General features: G+C 35.4%; 2 protein-coding genes across 4 annotated transcripts; both read right to left on the reverse strand.

Moving 5' to 3' along the window:
- Positions 1 to 309: 309 nt before the first annotated feature.
- LOC110630636 (50S ribosomal protein L35, chloroplastic) lies at positions 310 to 3755 on the reverse strand. Of its 2 annotated transcripts, none has more exons than XM_021778148.2 (3): positions 3361 to 3755; positions 3068 to 3184; positions 310 to 557 (listed from the first exon to the last, which is right to left on the reverse strand). In XM_021778148.2, exons 1-3 carry the CDS (start codon positions 3619 to 3621, stop codon positions 480 to 482), a joined length of 456 nt encoding a protein of 151 aa, XP_021633840.1. In that variant the 5' UTR covers positions 3622 to 3755; the 3' UTR covers positions 310 to 479. The 2 variants fall into 2 exon arrangements, with proteins under 2 accessions (XP_021633840.1, XP_043806728.1); XM_043950793.1 differs by having other exon boundaries at positions 505 to 1199.
- A 5660-nt stretch (positions 3756 to 9415) lies between these two features.
- On the reverse strand, positions 9416 to 13978 carry LOC110630774 (nuclear pore complex protein NUP43). Of its 2 annotated transcripts, XM_021778348.2 has the most exons (6): positions 13263 to 13978; positions 12290 to 12359; positions 10102 to 10336; positions 9831 to 9904; positions 9652 to 9718; positions 9416 to 9606 (listed from the first exon to the last, which is right to left on the reverse strand). In XM_021778348.2, exons 1-5 carry the CDS (start codon positions 13895 to 13897, stop codon positions 9665 to 9667), a joined length of 1068 nt encoding a protein of 355 aa, XP_021634040.1. In that variant the 5' UTR covers positions 13898 to 13978; the 3' UTR covers positions 9416 to 9606; positions 9652 to 9664. The 2 variants fall into 2 exon arrangements, with proteins under 2 accessions (XP_021634040.1, XP_021634039.1); XM_021778347.2 differs by having other exon boundaries at positions 9416 to 9718; positions 13263 to 13977.
- Positions 13979 to 14528: the final 550 nt, after the last annotated feature.

Here is a 14528-nt window from a genome sequence, read left to right on the forward strand (position 1 = left end):
AATCTCGAATAGCTCACGAACAGTTTGGTTCATTTACACCTCTAGATTCTAAAAATATAGGATTAGCAGTCACAAAATGAGAATTCCAAGGGCATTTCTGTAATTTACCATTTATACATATTAAGCATAGAGCAAAATTAATATTTTCTCCATATTTAGCCAACTGCAAAATTATCAAATTTTAACAAATGAAGCAAATGCCAGATTTCATTTAAATTTGAACTTGAATCAAATATTCTCTGTTTCTGAAACCATTAAGCCTTATTATCTCAAACAAATTACAAATTGCTACCAAAAAGACATGCAGGCTGTAGAGAGGAAGAAGGTGTGCTTTATGAAATGATCAACAAATACAGAAATTTCAGAGTAACTTGACTGAGTTCTGGATTAGAAGAAAATAGGTACCAAGAGAAATTTGTCTATTGCATACAAGAAGCAGCCACCAAAAAAAAAAGTGTTCATCTCACATGAAATGATCTCTAAGTTGCCTGTCTATTTACTTTCAGATACGGCAAAGCACCAATCACATTGTCATAGTCACTCCGGCTAACTGGGTGCTGCACATAATAACAAACAATTACAGTAAGAGATCAAACTTCTTTGTGGAAGCAAAATTCATGATCTAAAATCTGAAAATATGTGATACAACCATTGATGTTTAAACAGCAAAGAATACGCTCAGTTGAAATGGTGATTCAGTTTTCAGTTTTGGTCGTTCCATTTGGTTAACAGTTTGCTTTGGTTTGGAGATGTGAACATTTTAAAGACCAAAAGATGGAACAAGGATCAAACTGATTTTAGAAATAATTTGAAGGACAATAGTAAGAGTCTAATTTGAAGAATTATGCTGCTCAATCGGAATTATTTAGCAAAACTGATTCAAATTGACAGGTGAACACCCTACCCGATTGTTAACAGTCATATCAGCACTGAAAAGGAATCTTGTATTAAAAGCACTGAGATGAGATGAACACTAATCACAGATAATCTGACATATGATGTTATTTTATGTTGTTATCCTAAACACATATGTCAACGTCTCCATGGTAACTCTGCATTCAGGTGCTACATAAAAGCAAATTCAAAACAAAAACACAATCATGATACTGTTTATGCAATGCAAGTATGCATGCATTCAAGCGACTTGTCCTGAGCAGTTATGTTGCTCCAGCATCTTCCAGATTTTTAGTTTAGAATTCCTGGAGATAGAACCAATGAATCTGTAATGAGATCTAATACAAAATGAAGAAAATAAAAACATTTGGTAACACTTCAAAAAACTATGTGAATTTATGAATCCCCTCACTCTATCCCTTCTCTTTCGCAGCATTTTTTTGCATAACCCTATTTAAAGAATTTAAAAAGAAAAACCACTTCAGTTCTCTGTAGAATGTAGTTATTTAAAGCATCTGCCTTAAAAATTCACACATAAGAACTAAGAACACCCAAAATATTTTAGACCAGCGGCAAACAAGAGACAGTTGCATCTACCAGAAATGGATAAATATTTGAACTATCATCATTTTGACAACATAAAGTCCAATTTAGCAACTTGCCTCCTGGACCCAGCAACTTATTGATGTTTTCAGCTTTCTATTCATTAAAATTAAAGGACACGAAAGGTGTTCAGAAGAGTAGAAGCATTAACTAGTTTATTTGCAGAAATTTCTCTAGGCCAAAGACATCTTGGTGAATATAAAGTGTCAAAATCATCAGATTTATAATAATTGGCCAAAAGTCCAAGATTCTGTTATCTTGCATAACAGCAAATGACGAGGGATATTACTTCTTCTAGATATCCTCATACATAATGCTCTACTGATTCTATTTCTTCCCCTTGCACAAATCTAACTTCAAGTTCCAAAGAAATACATATTTTCTTTCCCATGGTTACAGTAAATTTTAATATATGTATAATAATATTTTGATCAACTCTCAACAGCATTTGTTTCCCAGTGAAACGAATAAATAAATAAATTCAGAATTTACAACATGAGTCCCCAATGATTTTGAAAAGAATAAATCCCTAATTAGCACTCTGGAAATAAGATAGGGCAATCATTTTCCTTGTCTGTTCTCCTAAAACCCCACCAAGGTCTTTACTTCAAGTATCCTACTTGATACCTGAGTGACCCAATGGCTATAACAGATATGATATGACACATGAAAAAACTTTGAATTCAAGCATATGCATATCTTCCTCAAGCCAACTTAGAAATAAACATGTAAAGTCAATATCAATTAATCTAATGTCTCTAGATTGTGAAATTCTATTTTTCCATTTTCACTTCATCAAATTATAGCGATGACATTTCATAACTGAATTCATTTTTAACAAGTAACATATATGATTGCCACAAGTGAAAATTTACAAGCCTCTATCATGTCAATTCAATTGCAACTTGTGCTTCACAAGATTTACTTTCTTTATGTGGGATCACCAAACCAAAGTCAGTTTAAGCTTTAGCAAATATCTGCATCACTGGTCACACAAGAAATTCCTTTCATCATTCAAGGAATCACAAAACAGTTCATGGTTGAGTTGAGAGTCATGGAAAAATGTTTAAGGATCCATTTGGAATTATTGTTCAAGCTGCTATAGAAGAAAAAAAAATCTGTTCAAATATATTAGTTAAATGGTATTAAAAATTTTATTTACAATTAAATTTGACATATTTTAATCATAGAACTACAAAACAAATAAACAACTCTTTTTAAGCTACTCTTTTCAACAACATCTAGAATTATACTTTTTAGAAAACTCTTTTTAGGCCTCCCAACCTCTACTGAAACAGAAATGGTATAAAAACCAAGATTAATGTTGGGATTGGGAATGGAAGATATTGCTGTTACTTTCAAGACTCTATCCAATATGAAGCCAGCTTCTGTAACAATAAAGGATAAGAAACCAAAATGCATAGCATCAATGCAATGAAATTATGTGGATATATCATGATAGAAAGATGGACAAGTATATACACAAACACACACACCCTCATGTTTGAACTAACAAAACATAGGCTTGTCATGTAAGAAGAATCGAAGAGACCGTATGAAGAGAACCCACAATTTTTGAGAGTCGTAATTTCCTCTTGGTATTCTTCTTGGCCAGCAAATGCTGCTTCCCAGCTCTCCTCCGAACTATTTTTCCTCTACCAGTCACCCTGAATCTTTTCGCTGATGCCTACAAAGAAAGCCTCACAAAATTCATTATCAAAATAAAATTTAAAAATAGCAAAATTGTCCAAGGTACTGCTACATTAACTCAACCTTAAGAAAACAACAAGATGAAGAGCAAATAATTCAAATTCTCAAACCACAGGAGCCCAGCACAAATAGCAAAAAGACAGAGAAATTGACCTTGTGGGTTTTCATTTTATAGCCCTTAGCAGCAGTAACTGTAAGAGATTGAAGCCTCTGAGTTAAAGGAGTGATAGTAGAGGGCTTTCTCGACAAAAACGAGAGAGACCCAGAAATGCTGTTGCTGGAACTCAGTCTGAGTGAGTTGCTCAACTTATTCAAGGGCGAGAGTTGAGCAGAAACTTGAGAGAGTCGAGCTGTTGGAGGAAAGTGTAGAAGGCAAAGCCTCAAATTGAAAGACAACATGGTTGAAGAAGCCATTGTTGAAGATTGTAATTGGGTTCTCGCAGGCTCCTGTGAGCGAGCGCTTTGGAGCAGGAAGGAAGAAGAGGTATGACGTGGAGCGATAGAGTGCGGATAGGAGTAGCAGTAAATTGGAGGTCTGAATCTTTTCTCTCATTTACGTTTCGGTACTGCGACAGAACCCAGACCAAGCCAGAGCCGGTTCATCCCGGAACTGGACCGAAACGGCTAGGTCATATCTGAAATCGATTTAGAATTATATCTATTGGACTGTGCAGATAGACCGGTTTAACTATAAGGCGAAGCCTGATTCGGTTTGGTTAAACCACAAAGCCTTAATTAGAATAATCAATTCAGTCATAATCCAAAGAAATAAGTCAATTAAAAAAAACTATATTTTTATTCAAAGGCTTAAGTTAAATTCAATTTTTTTATTAATTAAATCTTTATAATTTTATTGACTTTATTTAATATAATATTATTTTTAATTTAAATTATAAATTAAATTTTAATATTTTAATTAACATGAAAATTTAAAAAAATAATAAAAGAATTTAATTAAATTTATTTAGGTTTAGAAAAAATATAGTAGTTTAATTGAATTTATATCCCACAGAAAACACATCCAACGACCAACGCGCGTTTGCCATGGATCAAAGCGGTGTTATTGACTTTTACATCATGGATGTGTGTCTCGGGGTCCAGTTTGGAGTCCACCTAAGAACGAAACTAGAAATTGAAGTGAAATTTTGATTTGGTTCATCACTGGTCCGATTTTAGTTAGATACAGTTCTCAGATTTCGGTACTATTCAGTTTTTGGTTTCTAAAATAATTTTATGCCATTTTTTTAAAAAAAAGCATATTTAATTATCATATAAAAACTATTTAAAAATAAATTTTTATATTTTTATTTGTGCAGAAACAAGAAAGAGAGAGAAAAGAACGAGAGCTTTATTTCAAAATGTAATAAAATGACGTTACACATCGTTCTGGAAGCACCGCTTCCTTTTATACCAGACAACATCATATGCACATCACGTGCATATAAAACTCAGCTCATAACAACAATACGACATAGTTTTAACACCCCCTCCTCAAGTTGAAGCTGGTAAGGGCAGAAGATTCAACTTGCGGGTTAGAGTGCCATGACGAGAGGCTGGTAAAGCCTTGGTGAATATGTCGGCCAACTGATCCTCAGTAGTGAGATAGTGAGGTAATATAAATCCCCGTTGAAATTGATTTCTGACCAGGTGACAGTCTATTTCAATATGCTTCGTGCGCTCATGAAAGACTGGATTGGCAGCAATATGCATGGCAGCTTTGCTATCACAATGCAGCGGAATGGGCAGTTGAATGTGAACCTGCAAATCCTGCAAAATATAGCTAATCTAGAGAAGTTCACACACAGTGTTAGCCATTGCACGATACTCAGCTTCAGCTGAGGATTTTGAAATAGTAGGTTGTTTCTTTGTTTTCCAAGAAACAAGGTAAGGACCCAAGTATATGCAATATCCAGAGAGTGACTTTTTAGAATAAGTACAAGCTGCCCAATCAGAGTCACAGTAGGCATTTAAAGATAGATCAGTATCTACAGGAAAACAAAGCCCCTGATGTAAGGAGCCCTTAAGATATCGAAGCACGTGTAAAGCAGCCTCCCAATGAGGTCTTCGGGGTATGCTTATAAATTGGCTCAAGTGCTGCACAGCATAGCATATATCAAGCCTTGTGAGATTGACATAAAGAAGCCTGCCAATAAGTCTCCTATATAAATCAGGTTTATCAAAAAGCTCTCCTAATTCAGGAGACAAATGCAAGCCTTGAGGCAAAGGACAAGAGACAGGTTTACAGTGAAACATGCCTGCATCTTTCAATATGTCTGAAATATACTTAGCTTGACTAAGTAAAGTTGCTTGAGAGGATCTAGCAACCTCTAGGCCCAAAAAATATTTCATAGGTCCCAAATCCTTGATAGTAAATTTTGAATGTAAAGCAAGCTTGCACTCAGTAATGGCATTAATGGAATTTCCAGTTAAAATAATATCATCAACATACACAAGCAATATCAAAGTTACAGTACCAGTATGCTGGGTAAAGAGGCAGTGATCATGTGAGGACTGCACAAAGCCCAAAATTTTGAGAAAATTGGTAAATTCAATGTTCCACTGTCTAGAGGCTTGTTTAAGCCCATATAATGACCTTTTAAGCAAGCAAACTTGCCCTGGCTGGGCTCTGTGATAACCTTGGGGAGGTGTCATGTACACCTCTTCATCAAGATATCCATGTAAAAAAGCATTATTTATATCCAATTGGAAAATTGGCCATTGTCTGGAAGTAGCAAGAGCAATGAGAATTCTTACAGTTGTAAGCTTGGCCACAGGTGAAAATCTATCTTTGTAATCCAACCCCTCAATTTGCTTGTAGCCCTTGGCCACCAACCGAGCCTTATATCTCTCTACATCCCCATTTGGCTTAAATTTTACTTTATAGACCCATTTACAGCCTATTGCCTTTTTTCCTTTAGGTAAATTAGTGAGCACCTAAGTGTTATTATTTTCCAGGGCCTGAAGCTCTTGCTTCATGGCTTCAACCCAATGTGCATCCTTAGATGCTTGAGTGTAAGTACAAGGTTCAGTGACCTTATTGATATTGCAAATGTAAGACTGATGTAAGGGATTATTGATCATGAAGGATGCTTGTTGGGAGTTTACATTATATTCGTGAAACTAATGCAATCATCCTATGCCATATCATGATGCATGAAACATGATAAAACATTTAATTTAAAAGATTAAGTTTAGTTCCACTTCACCTCTGGCTGACTCTGACAACACTGAAGCAGTTGAACTCACTGCTGGGGGTCCTCGGTTCCTCGGGTCCGAACCTACACAGGTGGACTCAAATGAGGGACCAAACACACCTGAACATAACTATAAACTACTCCCCAACAAACCCCTAAAACATCATGAAACAACCATACAAAAAACATGCAAAAGGAGGCCTGGACAGGGCACTTCGGCGGCAGGTTCGGCGGCCGAAAGTCCTTCCAGAGCCGAAAGTCAGGCAGGTTCGGCCGGCACCTTCGGCGGCCGAAACTCCCAGACAGAGACGGAAACTCATGCATGTTCGGCGGCACTTTCGGCGGCCGAAACTGCTAGACAGAGACGAAAGTCTCCTTTCGGGGGCAAGCTTCGGCAGCCGAAGGCTGCCTCCCTAGCCTGCATCCACACAGGCGCTTGCCTATGCCTTTGGGTCCTTCTAACTAAAGGATATTTCTGTATGTTATCACTGGTGTGACCAGATGGACAGAAATCAACATCTGGGCAATCATTCTCAATCACAGGAATAGGAACCACAGAGTTCTCAATCAGATTAGTGTTTTGGAAGGGAAATATGTTTTCATGGAAAACGACATCCCTACTAATAAAGAAGGTTTTATCACTGATGTTATAAAGCTTATAGGCTTTGTGTGTGCTGGCATAACCTATCATCACAGCTTTAATGGCTCTTTCTTAAAATTTGTCCTTCTGAGTTCCCACAGAAGTAGCAAAACACAAGCAACCAAACTTTCTCAGGTGAGAATAGTCAGGTGATGTCCCATATAGCCTTTCATAAGGTGTGGACCAATTAAAATGCTCCAGTGATAGAGCTGGTCTTATATGGCCCCCATATATCAATGTGAATTAATTCAAAAGGTTTTGAGGCTAAGGTGTGACTTCTGGGAAAGGGTAATCTGGCTTGTTTAGCTAGGGGACAGACAGGACAATATTTCATGGTCTCATTACTGATATTTATGCCTTTAACATGTTTGAGCTTACCTACTGATGCATGCCCTAGTCTATCATGCATATCATTCATGGTCACTACATGTTTATGTCTCTGCTCAAATTGTATGGAATGTTCTTTATTCAACTCCATTTGGGAGATAGAGCTATTTACAAAGCTGTAAAGATCAGCATTAGAGTTCATGATTTCAAACAAACAATTTCTTACATCAGAATGAGAAAAGCTCATTTGGTTCAGCCTGAAGAGGCCTTTTTGTTTCTTGCCTATGGCCACCACCTTCTTACTCAGTGGGTCCTGTATAAGGCAATAATCCTTCCACATTACTATACAGTATCTATGGCTACTCATTAATTGACCAACAGAAATCAAATTGTATTGAAAATGAGGAATATAAAGAACATCATCTAGAATCAATTTGCCAAAGAGATTTAGCTTTCCAGATTGGGTAACCTGAGTTGTTTTTCCATCTAGAAAGCACACACAAATGTGTTTGTGTAGTCCCATAACTAATCTATTAAATGAATTAAGAAAACCTAAGTGTCAATGATCAACCCAAACAACTAAAGTGGATCCATATCTTCAACTAGACTTTTCTCATATTGATTTCCCCTTTTATTTTAATTACTTGCTGTTTCAATTGCTTTCAATAGTTGTTAATCAAATCAATCTCAAAACCCTCTTTTTACTTTCTTGCACTTTATCTTTGTTCTATTTTCAATAACTTGCTTTCAATTGTGTTTTCAATTGGTTCTCTTTGTCTTCATTGAGAAAAATAAATAGGTAATCAATTCTCTGTGGATTCGATCCTTCACCACTATCTGCAGTTGTAAATTGTTGATAACCAAGAAGGTTATTTTTGACCGGTTTCGACAACCGCACTGTCAAAAAATTCAACCGGCGATGCGCCGCCGTGGTTAGTGTTCAGGCTCTGATACCATGTGCAGAAACAAGAAAGAGAGAGAAAAGAACGAGAGCTTTATTTCAAAATGTAATAAAATGACGTTACACATCGTTCTGGAAGCACCGCTTCCTTTTATACCAGACAACATCATATGCACATCATGTGCATATAAAACTCAGCTCATAACAACAATACCACATAGTTTTAAAATTACTCAACAATTAAATATATTTAATTTAATTTTTTAACTAAATAAATTACCTTTAAAGCTATTAATTATAATTTTTTTAATTTAAAATATCAAAAATTTAATATTGTAATTAATATAAAAATTAAAAAATATATAAAAATAGATAATAGTATATTTATAATTAATATATCAAAAAAACATCAGTTTTTAATTTAATTTTGACATTTTTAGAGACAGCTCTTATTACTAAATTTTAAAATAAATTGAGTTCGAAAACATTTTAAATTTTTAATTTTAGATAATCAAACACAAACATTTAAAATTTGTCACAATTTTTTTATTAAAATCTGATATTATCAAATTATTTTTTTAATAAAATTTGATATTACCACCAGTCTTCCCATGTGACTATTTTATTATATTTTATTACCTATAGTTTTTATTTATTAAAAAAATAATCCAAATATTTTTATAAATTTAAATTTGTTCTAATATTTTTTTAGTTTATTGACCAAAATAATTCAAATATTTTCTTAAATTCATGTTTATATCCCAATTTTGGAATGAAAATACAAGATATCAATACCCCGCGCATCGGCATAAGAGAAAAAATCAAAATTGGTCCGTTTGTAGTTTTGACTGCAAAGAGATGATTGAATCTACGAAAAAATAAAAAACGTAACGGGTAAGAAAAACTAGTTTAGAGAAGAAAATGAATGCTAAATTGTTAATATAATCAATTCTAATCAACCAAGAATGATTTGGTAATTAATCTTTCTTTATATTTAAAGGATAAAAAAAATGAAACCAAATTTGAACCCATTAATCTATTCATTTTAAGATTACTTTTATTTAACAAATCACAAATCAAAATTCTATGAGGCTTTGCAGGACTATCAACAAACTTAGAACTCATCAAACTCACTCTGCATCACTGTTGCAAGAAAAGCAAAATATCAAATTGCATCTACTCGTATCAACTACAACATCAAAATATTCTACACTTGATGCCAACTAATGCTCTTTAATATACTGCTATCCAGCATAAATTCTATGAGGTAACACCAATGAGATCTCAATGACAAAATATTGCTCAAGATGTGCACAAACATGGCTCTGCAATGCGATGCCTTGGTAATCGCCCGGAAAAATCACATTCCATCAGTTTTGAGTTCGCTATTCGCAATTATGGTCTCGACAATATGGCTATCGACTCCCACTCCAAACTACATACCACATCCTGTGTGGTAGCATATGTAACAGCAAATTAAAAAAAAATTAAATAAGTTAAAAAACCACAATTACATGGTTTCAAGCAGAGTTCAATTCATTCGGGTAAGCTTACTACATACCGAGGGATTTTGACGGTCAATGTCAAAGCTGTTGATTGCGCATGGTTCAGCCAAGAGTTCGAGAGGTTCCTCACCTGATGCAGCAGATGCACATAAGTTTCCAGGCATTTGTTTTGGTAAGAACAAACGTACAAAGCTCTTGTTTACTCAATCAACAAAAATAGTACTAAATCAATGATTCTGCGCCTAATAGTTACTGAATATTGCTGCTAGAAGGAAGAAGACTGATAACACAAAACGAGAAGCAGGAGTCAAAGTAGGAACTCCTTACCTTGTTCAATAACAGCAAGGATCCCATCTTCCGAACAGATCATTGCAGGTAAGATCCGTGAGGATGAGATACTGCTGCTGGAAGACTTTATGTAGCTGTCGTATTGAACCTCCCAAACATCACTTTCAGATAATGAATGGGTCTTATTCTCATTTGTACCAACCCCAGAAAGAATAATTGGTTCTTGTTGCCAGCGTAGGTCCCAGGCAAATACAGTACCTGAAGAACCTCCTGCCTATAAATTAAATCTAAAGAATTAGAATCAGCATAAAATCCAATCCCAACAAAAATATTTCACATCATATCAAAATAGAAAATCTAGTACATTTCCAGACAACAATTCAAATGTGCATATTCAAAATGTGAACCATTTCCTTGAATTGAAAATAACATACATGTTTGAATGAAATGTCTCCTCTGTTAATGAGGTAATAGAAACCATAACAAATCTGATCCTCTGAAACATATTGACCATAAAGAATTTGAAACACGTTGATTTTTTTACTTTGAGAAAGTTATGTTTTTCTACAAGACACATATGGCATGACGATAAATCTCCACTAATGCAAGCAATGATATAGTTATACACTTGGTAAAGCACAGGTACCAACCATCAATATGATTCATATCTATTATCTAGGGAAATTACTATGGGGTCCTTAAGTTTTAATGAAATTAACTACTTAATCCTTACAATTCTTAGCTCCAATTAAAATATCCCTCATATTCTCAAAATAGAACCATTAGGTCCTTCTATTAAAGACCGCTTAATGAATTCTGTTTATTTTGAGTGAAAAGTCTGAAATGCCCTTATCTAAAACCTCCCTATTTATAAGACCATTACTTCTAAATCCTGAACCCTAAAAACACATTTACTGTCTTGTATCTCATTCCTTAGTGTTTTAGCCCCATCTGGATAAAATGAAAAATCAACAGCAACAAATTCAATCATCTCCATTTCAAATTGAACAAAAATTACAGAGAAAGCTACAAATTCAACAAAGAAATTCAATGCAAATTTCAATACAGAAAATTTCACTCATCTTCTCCTTTCAACAATACAATATCAATCACTTGGTTCAACTCATATAAAACGCAGAAAATCCCTAATTGAATAATTTTTCTTTGCACAATCGACAACAAAGGAGAGACTAACCACTCCAAGGCTCTAGTTGATCCTCTTGCTGATATTTGTTCATTTAAGACATCAAATAAGAATCAATCGAATTTCATTATGACCACAATGGATCAGCTTCTGCAGACAGGAGAGGGATTAGAAACACGACCATTGGATACGAGGTTTTGAAGGAGAGATTTGACAACCTTCCACTCCTGCAAAACTCTCCTTGCAATCATGCTTATCATCTTCTTCTTACACTGCCGATTCCTCCTACCTAAGTGTTTCCTCTACCACTGCCACCATTCTCCTTCTGAGTTATGACTTGTTTATGGGCACAAAAAATCCAGATCACAAATACCATCAGAGACCTCGATAAATTTAGGGGGGGTCAGAGCAGTGTTAAGTGCCCTATCAACTTCCAAATGAATCGACAAAAATTTGCTGGAAATTTGCTAGCAAGGCTTTGTTTGAGTGTTGAGTTCTGGGTTTTTTTTAATAGGAGTGGAGACAAAGGGGCAGAGAGGAAGGGGCAGGATTTGTTCTTGGAGACATATGAGGGTAATTTTGTAATGTCTTAATAAACCCTCTCCTTTGACTGATGATTATATTAGTTGACTACAGGAATATTTAACACTTAACAGAAGGATCTAATGGTTCTATTTTAAGAAAATAAGGGACATTTTAATTGGGGTTGAGAATTATAAGGACTAAATGGTTAATTTCACTAAAACTCAGGGACCCCACAGTAATTTTCCCTATTATCTATTGCCTGAAACAGTCATATGCTAGTGATAATTTTTTACAACATTTATATTAGTAAATATTAGCAACTAATTATATTAAAAGTAGAATTTCTGCCGCAGAAATGAATAGAGTTGAGCTAAGAGAGGATGAGGATAGCAGCGAGACTGTATGGACAATTAGACAGTCACCAGTGGGAGCATCCAGCACACATGATCCAATGCAAATTAAAATATAAAAGGAATTCAACCAACAAGCAAACCTGTAACCTTTGTAAGGTTTTCATGCTAAATGAGAATAAAGATATTGGTGGACCAGCTATCTTACCAGACATGTGTGTTTTCTTGATGGATGAATATCAATGGAGTGTATGATCCCAGAAGTTGTTCCCTGATCCCTACAGCAATAAGTAATAACTTCATTAGAAAGTCTATATCCCCCTTATTTCACATAATTCAGAAAATTGTTATATTGCTCAATGTAGCTAACAAGCACAAGAAGTAAACCATTAACTTCCTTCTATGAAATAAGTTAATTAAAACACAATTTGTTCCCCAGTTATACCACAGCCTTTACCAAATGATAATTGAGGATCCTACAAAGCCTGTTTTGCTCATATCCTCTATATTTTCCCATTTTCCTACAGCATCTAGAAAACTGTTTGCCACACCATGCTTCAAGATTCACATGATAAGCAGGTTAGACCATTCGTAGAAAAACAAAAATACAGCAACTTACATATTACAAATTGAACTAAGAGCACCGTTACTTTAGGTCATATTTACAAAAGGAATAAACTCAACATTGCTGACATCCTAAGAAACAGCACTGAAAAGTAACATTAGATCAAGCACAGAAATCTACCATAAGTTTACTAAATACTGGCCCTCAATGCAACAATATAGCTCCTACAAATAAGCAACACAGCAAGCTATCCTCCAGAGCACGAGGCAAACCTATAATGTATATGGTAATATAGCTTCCTTGTTATTTGACAATCCCATTCTAGAAACACAACAAAACGCAAACTACTAGCCATACAAAGAGTTAAGAGTTCGTTTAACATTGTCATTTGAGATGCTCACCACCTTGAGTATGCCAATTAGAGGCCAGTTAAACTTCACTTGTTTCAGTTGTAGGAACTCTAAAACAGCTAAACAGTTTTATAAAATGCAGGTTTGAACCTCAATCCCAAGCAGGGATAACTTCAGCAATCAGACAACTTGAGGACTGGTAAAAGCTAAGAGCATGAGCACTTAATTACATCAGAACAGCGCCATAAATATATAGATTGACTCACCAATTACCCTTGAACTGAGCAACAGCAGAACCAGGCCGTCTTAGGTCCCACCATTGCAGCCCAAACCCACATCCACCGGTCACAAACTCAGTTGGCGAAGCCCACCTCACAGCTGTATATGAAACTAACCCATTCCCATCAAAAACCCTCCTGCAATTCCCCTTTCCATGATAACCTTCAAATCCAAGCTTAACTAAATTCACCCTCCCATCTTCCCCAACACTCACACAATCACTCCCGCCCTCCATTAGATCCACTCCCCCAATCGGCCCCACATGAAAGTCCCTACCTACCACCGAGACCTGCGGCTCCGCAACCACAGACTCAAGGCTTTTGCCGGCGGTGGAGAAGCAGTAGAGAGAGCCGGAAAATGTGGAAGCGGCGATAAGAGAAGGGGTGCACTTGAGGGAGGAGATGCGGGAAGGTGGGTTCCAGCAGGAGAGTAGAGAGAGGGTTTTTGAGGGGCTTAGAGAGTGAATTTCGAGGGACGGAGTGCTGGTGTCAGTATCGAAGAAAGCGACAATGAGAGATTTCTGAAATGGGGAGATAGAAGGAAGCCAGCGGATTGAGTCTACATATCTGAATTGAGGGATTCTGTGGACTTGTGGGGGTTGAGGAAGTCCAGTTATCTCCATTGTTAGGGTTTTGGATGTTTTTCTGTTTCAACTTTCAAATAAACGAAGAAGACAGTGATGATTTTGGGGGCTTGTTAATATGTAATGAACCCACTAAATAATTTTTTTTAAAAAAATAACCATAATTAATTTGAAAAATAATAGTTAAAATTTTTTTAAATGATTTAATGTAATGGTTTGTGTTATAAAATGAAGTCAAAATAACAATTAAAAAAATTACAATAAAATTTATAAAATTAAAACTAATTCTAAAGGGATAATTTCAAATCAAGGGATAATATGAATATTAGAGCTCCTTGCTTTCATTGCCGAGTTCAATATCTTTATCAGTGATCGTTCCAGGGAAGGTATTGAGAAAGAGAGGGAGAGTTATTTAAGCACCACGACACAAAGACTGCATTTTTATCATGGGGAGACATGGATGGAAGGAGAGGCAATGGATGGCAAATCAATGGCGATGGAGGGCTTGCAAAGGTGATGAAATAGTTGTTTACAATAATTTAAATAGAAAAAATTGTGATGCTAATATACATTTATTTATTTATAATGTACTATTAGGAGAAAATCTAATCTTAAATAAATTAATTTGAGTTAAAATTTAAATAGTTGAAATTTAATTTTTATACTTTTT

Source organism: Manihot esculenta, chromosome 14, assembly GCF_001659605.2.
Source record: "Manihot esculenta cultivar AM560-2 chromosome 14, M.esculenta_v8, whole genome shotgun sequence".
Classification (NCBI taxonomy): Eukaryota; Viridiplantae; Streptophyta; class Magnoliopsida; order Malpighiales; family Euphorbiaceae; genus Manihot; species Manihot esculenta.

Coding starts and splice junctions, on each gene's coding strand:
- LOC110630774 (XM_021778348.2), bottom strand. CDS start 13,897: ATGGAGATAACTGGACTTCCTCAACCCCCACAAGTCCACAGAATCCCT. Junction 12,360..13,262: donor GCTCAGTTCAAGGGTAATTG/GTGAGTCAATCT, acceptor TTATTGCTGTAG/GGATCAGGGAACAACTTCTG. Junction 9,719..9,830: donor TTGACCGTCAAAATCCCTCG/GTATGTAGTAAG, acceptor GCTACCACACAG/GATGTGGTATGTAGTTTGGA.
- LOC110630636 (XM_021778148.2), bottom strand. CDS start 3,621: ATGGCTTCTTCAACCATGTTGTCTTTCAATTTGAGGCTTTGCCTTCTA. Junction 3,185..3,360: donor ATAAAATGAAAACCCACAAG/GTCAATTTCTCT, acceptor CTTTCTTTGTAG/GCATCAGCGAAAAGATTCAG. Junction 558..3,067: donor AATTACGACTCTCAAAAATT/GTGGGTTCTCTT, acceptor TATTATGTGCAG/CACCCAGTTAGCCGGAGTGA.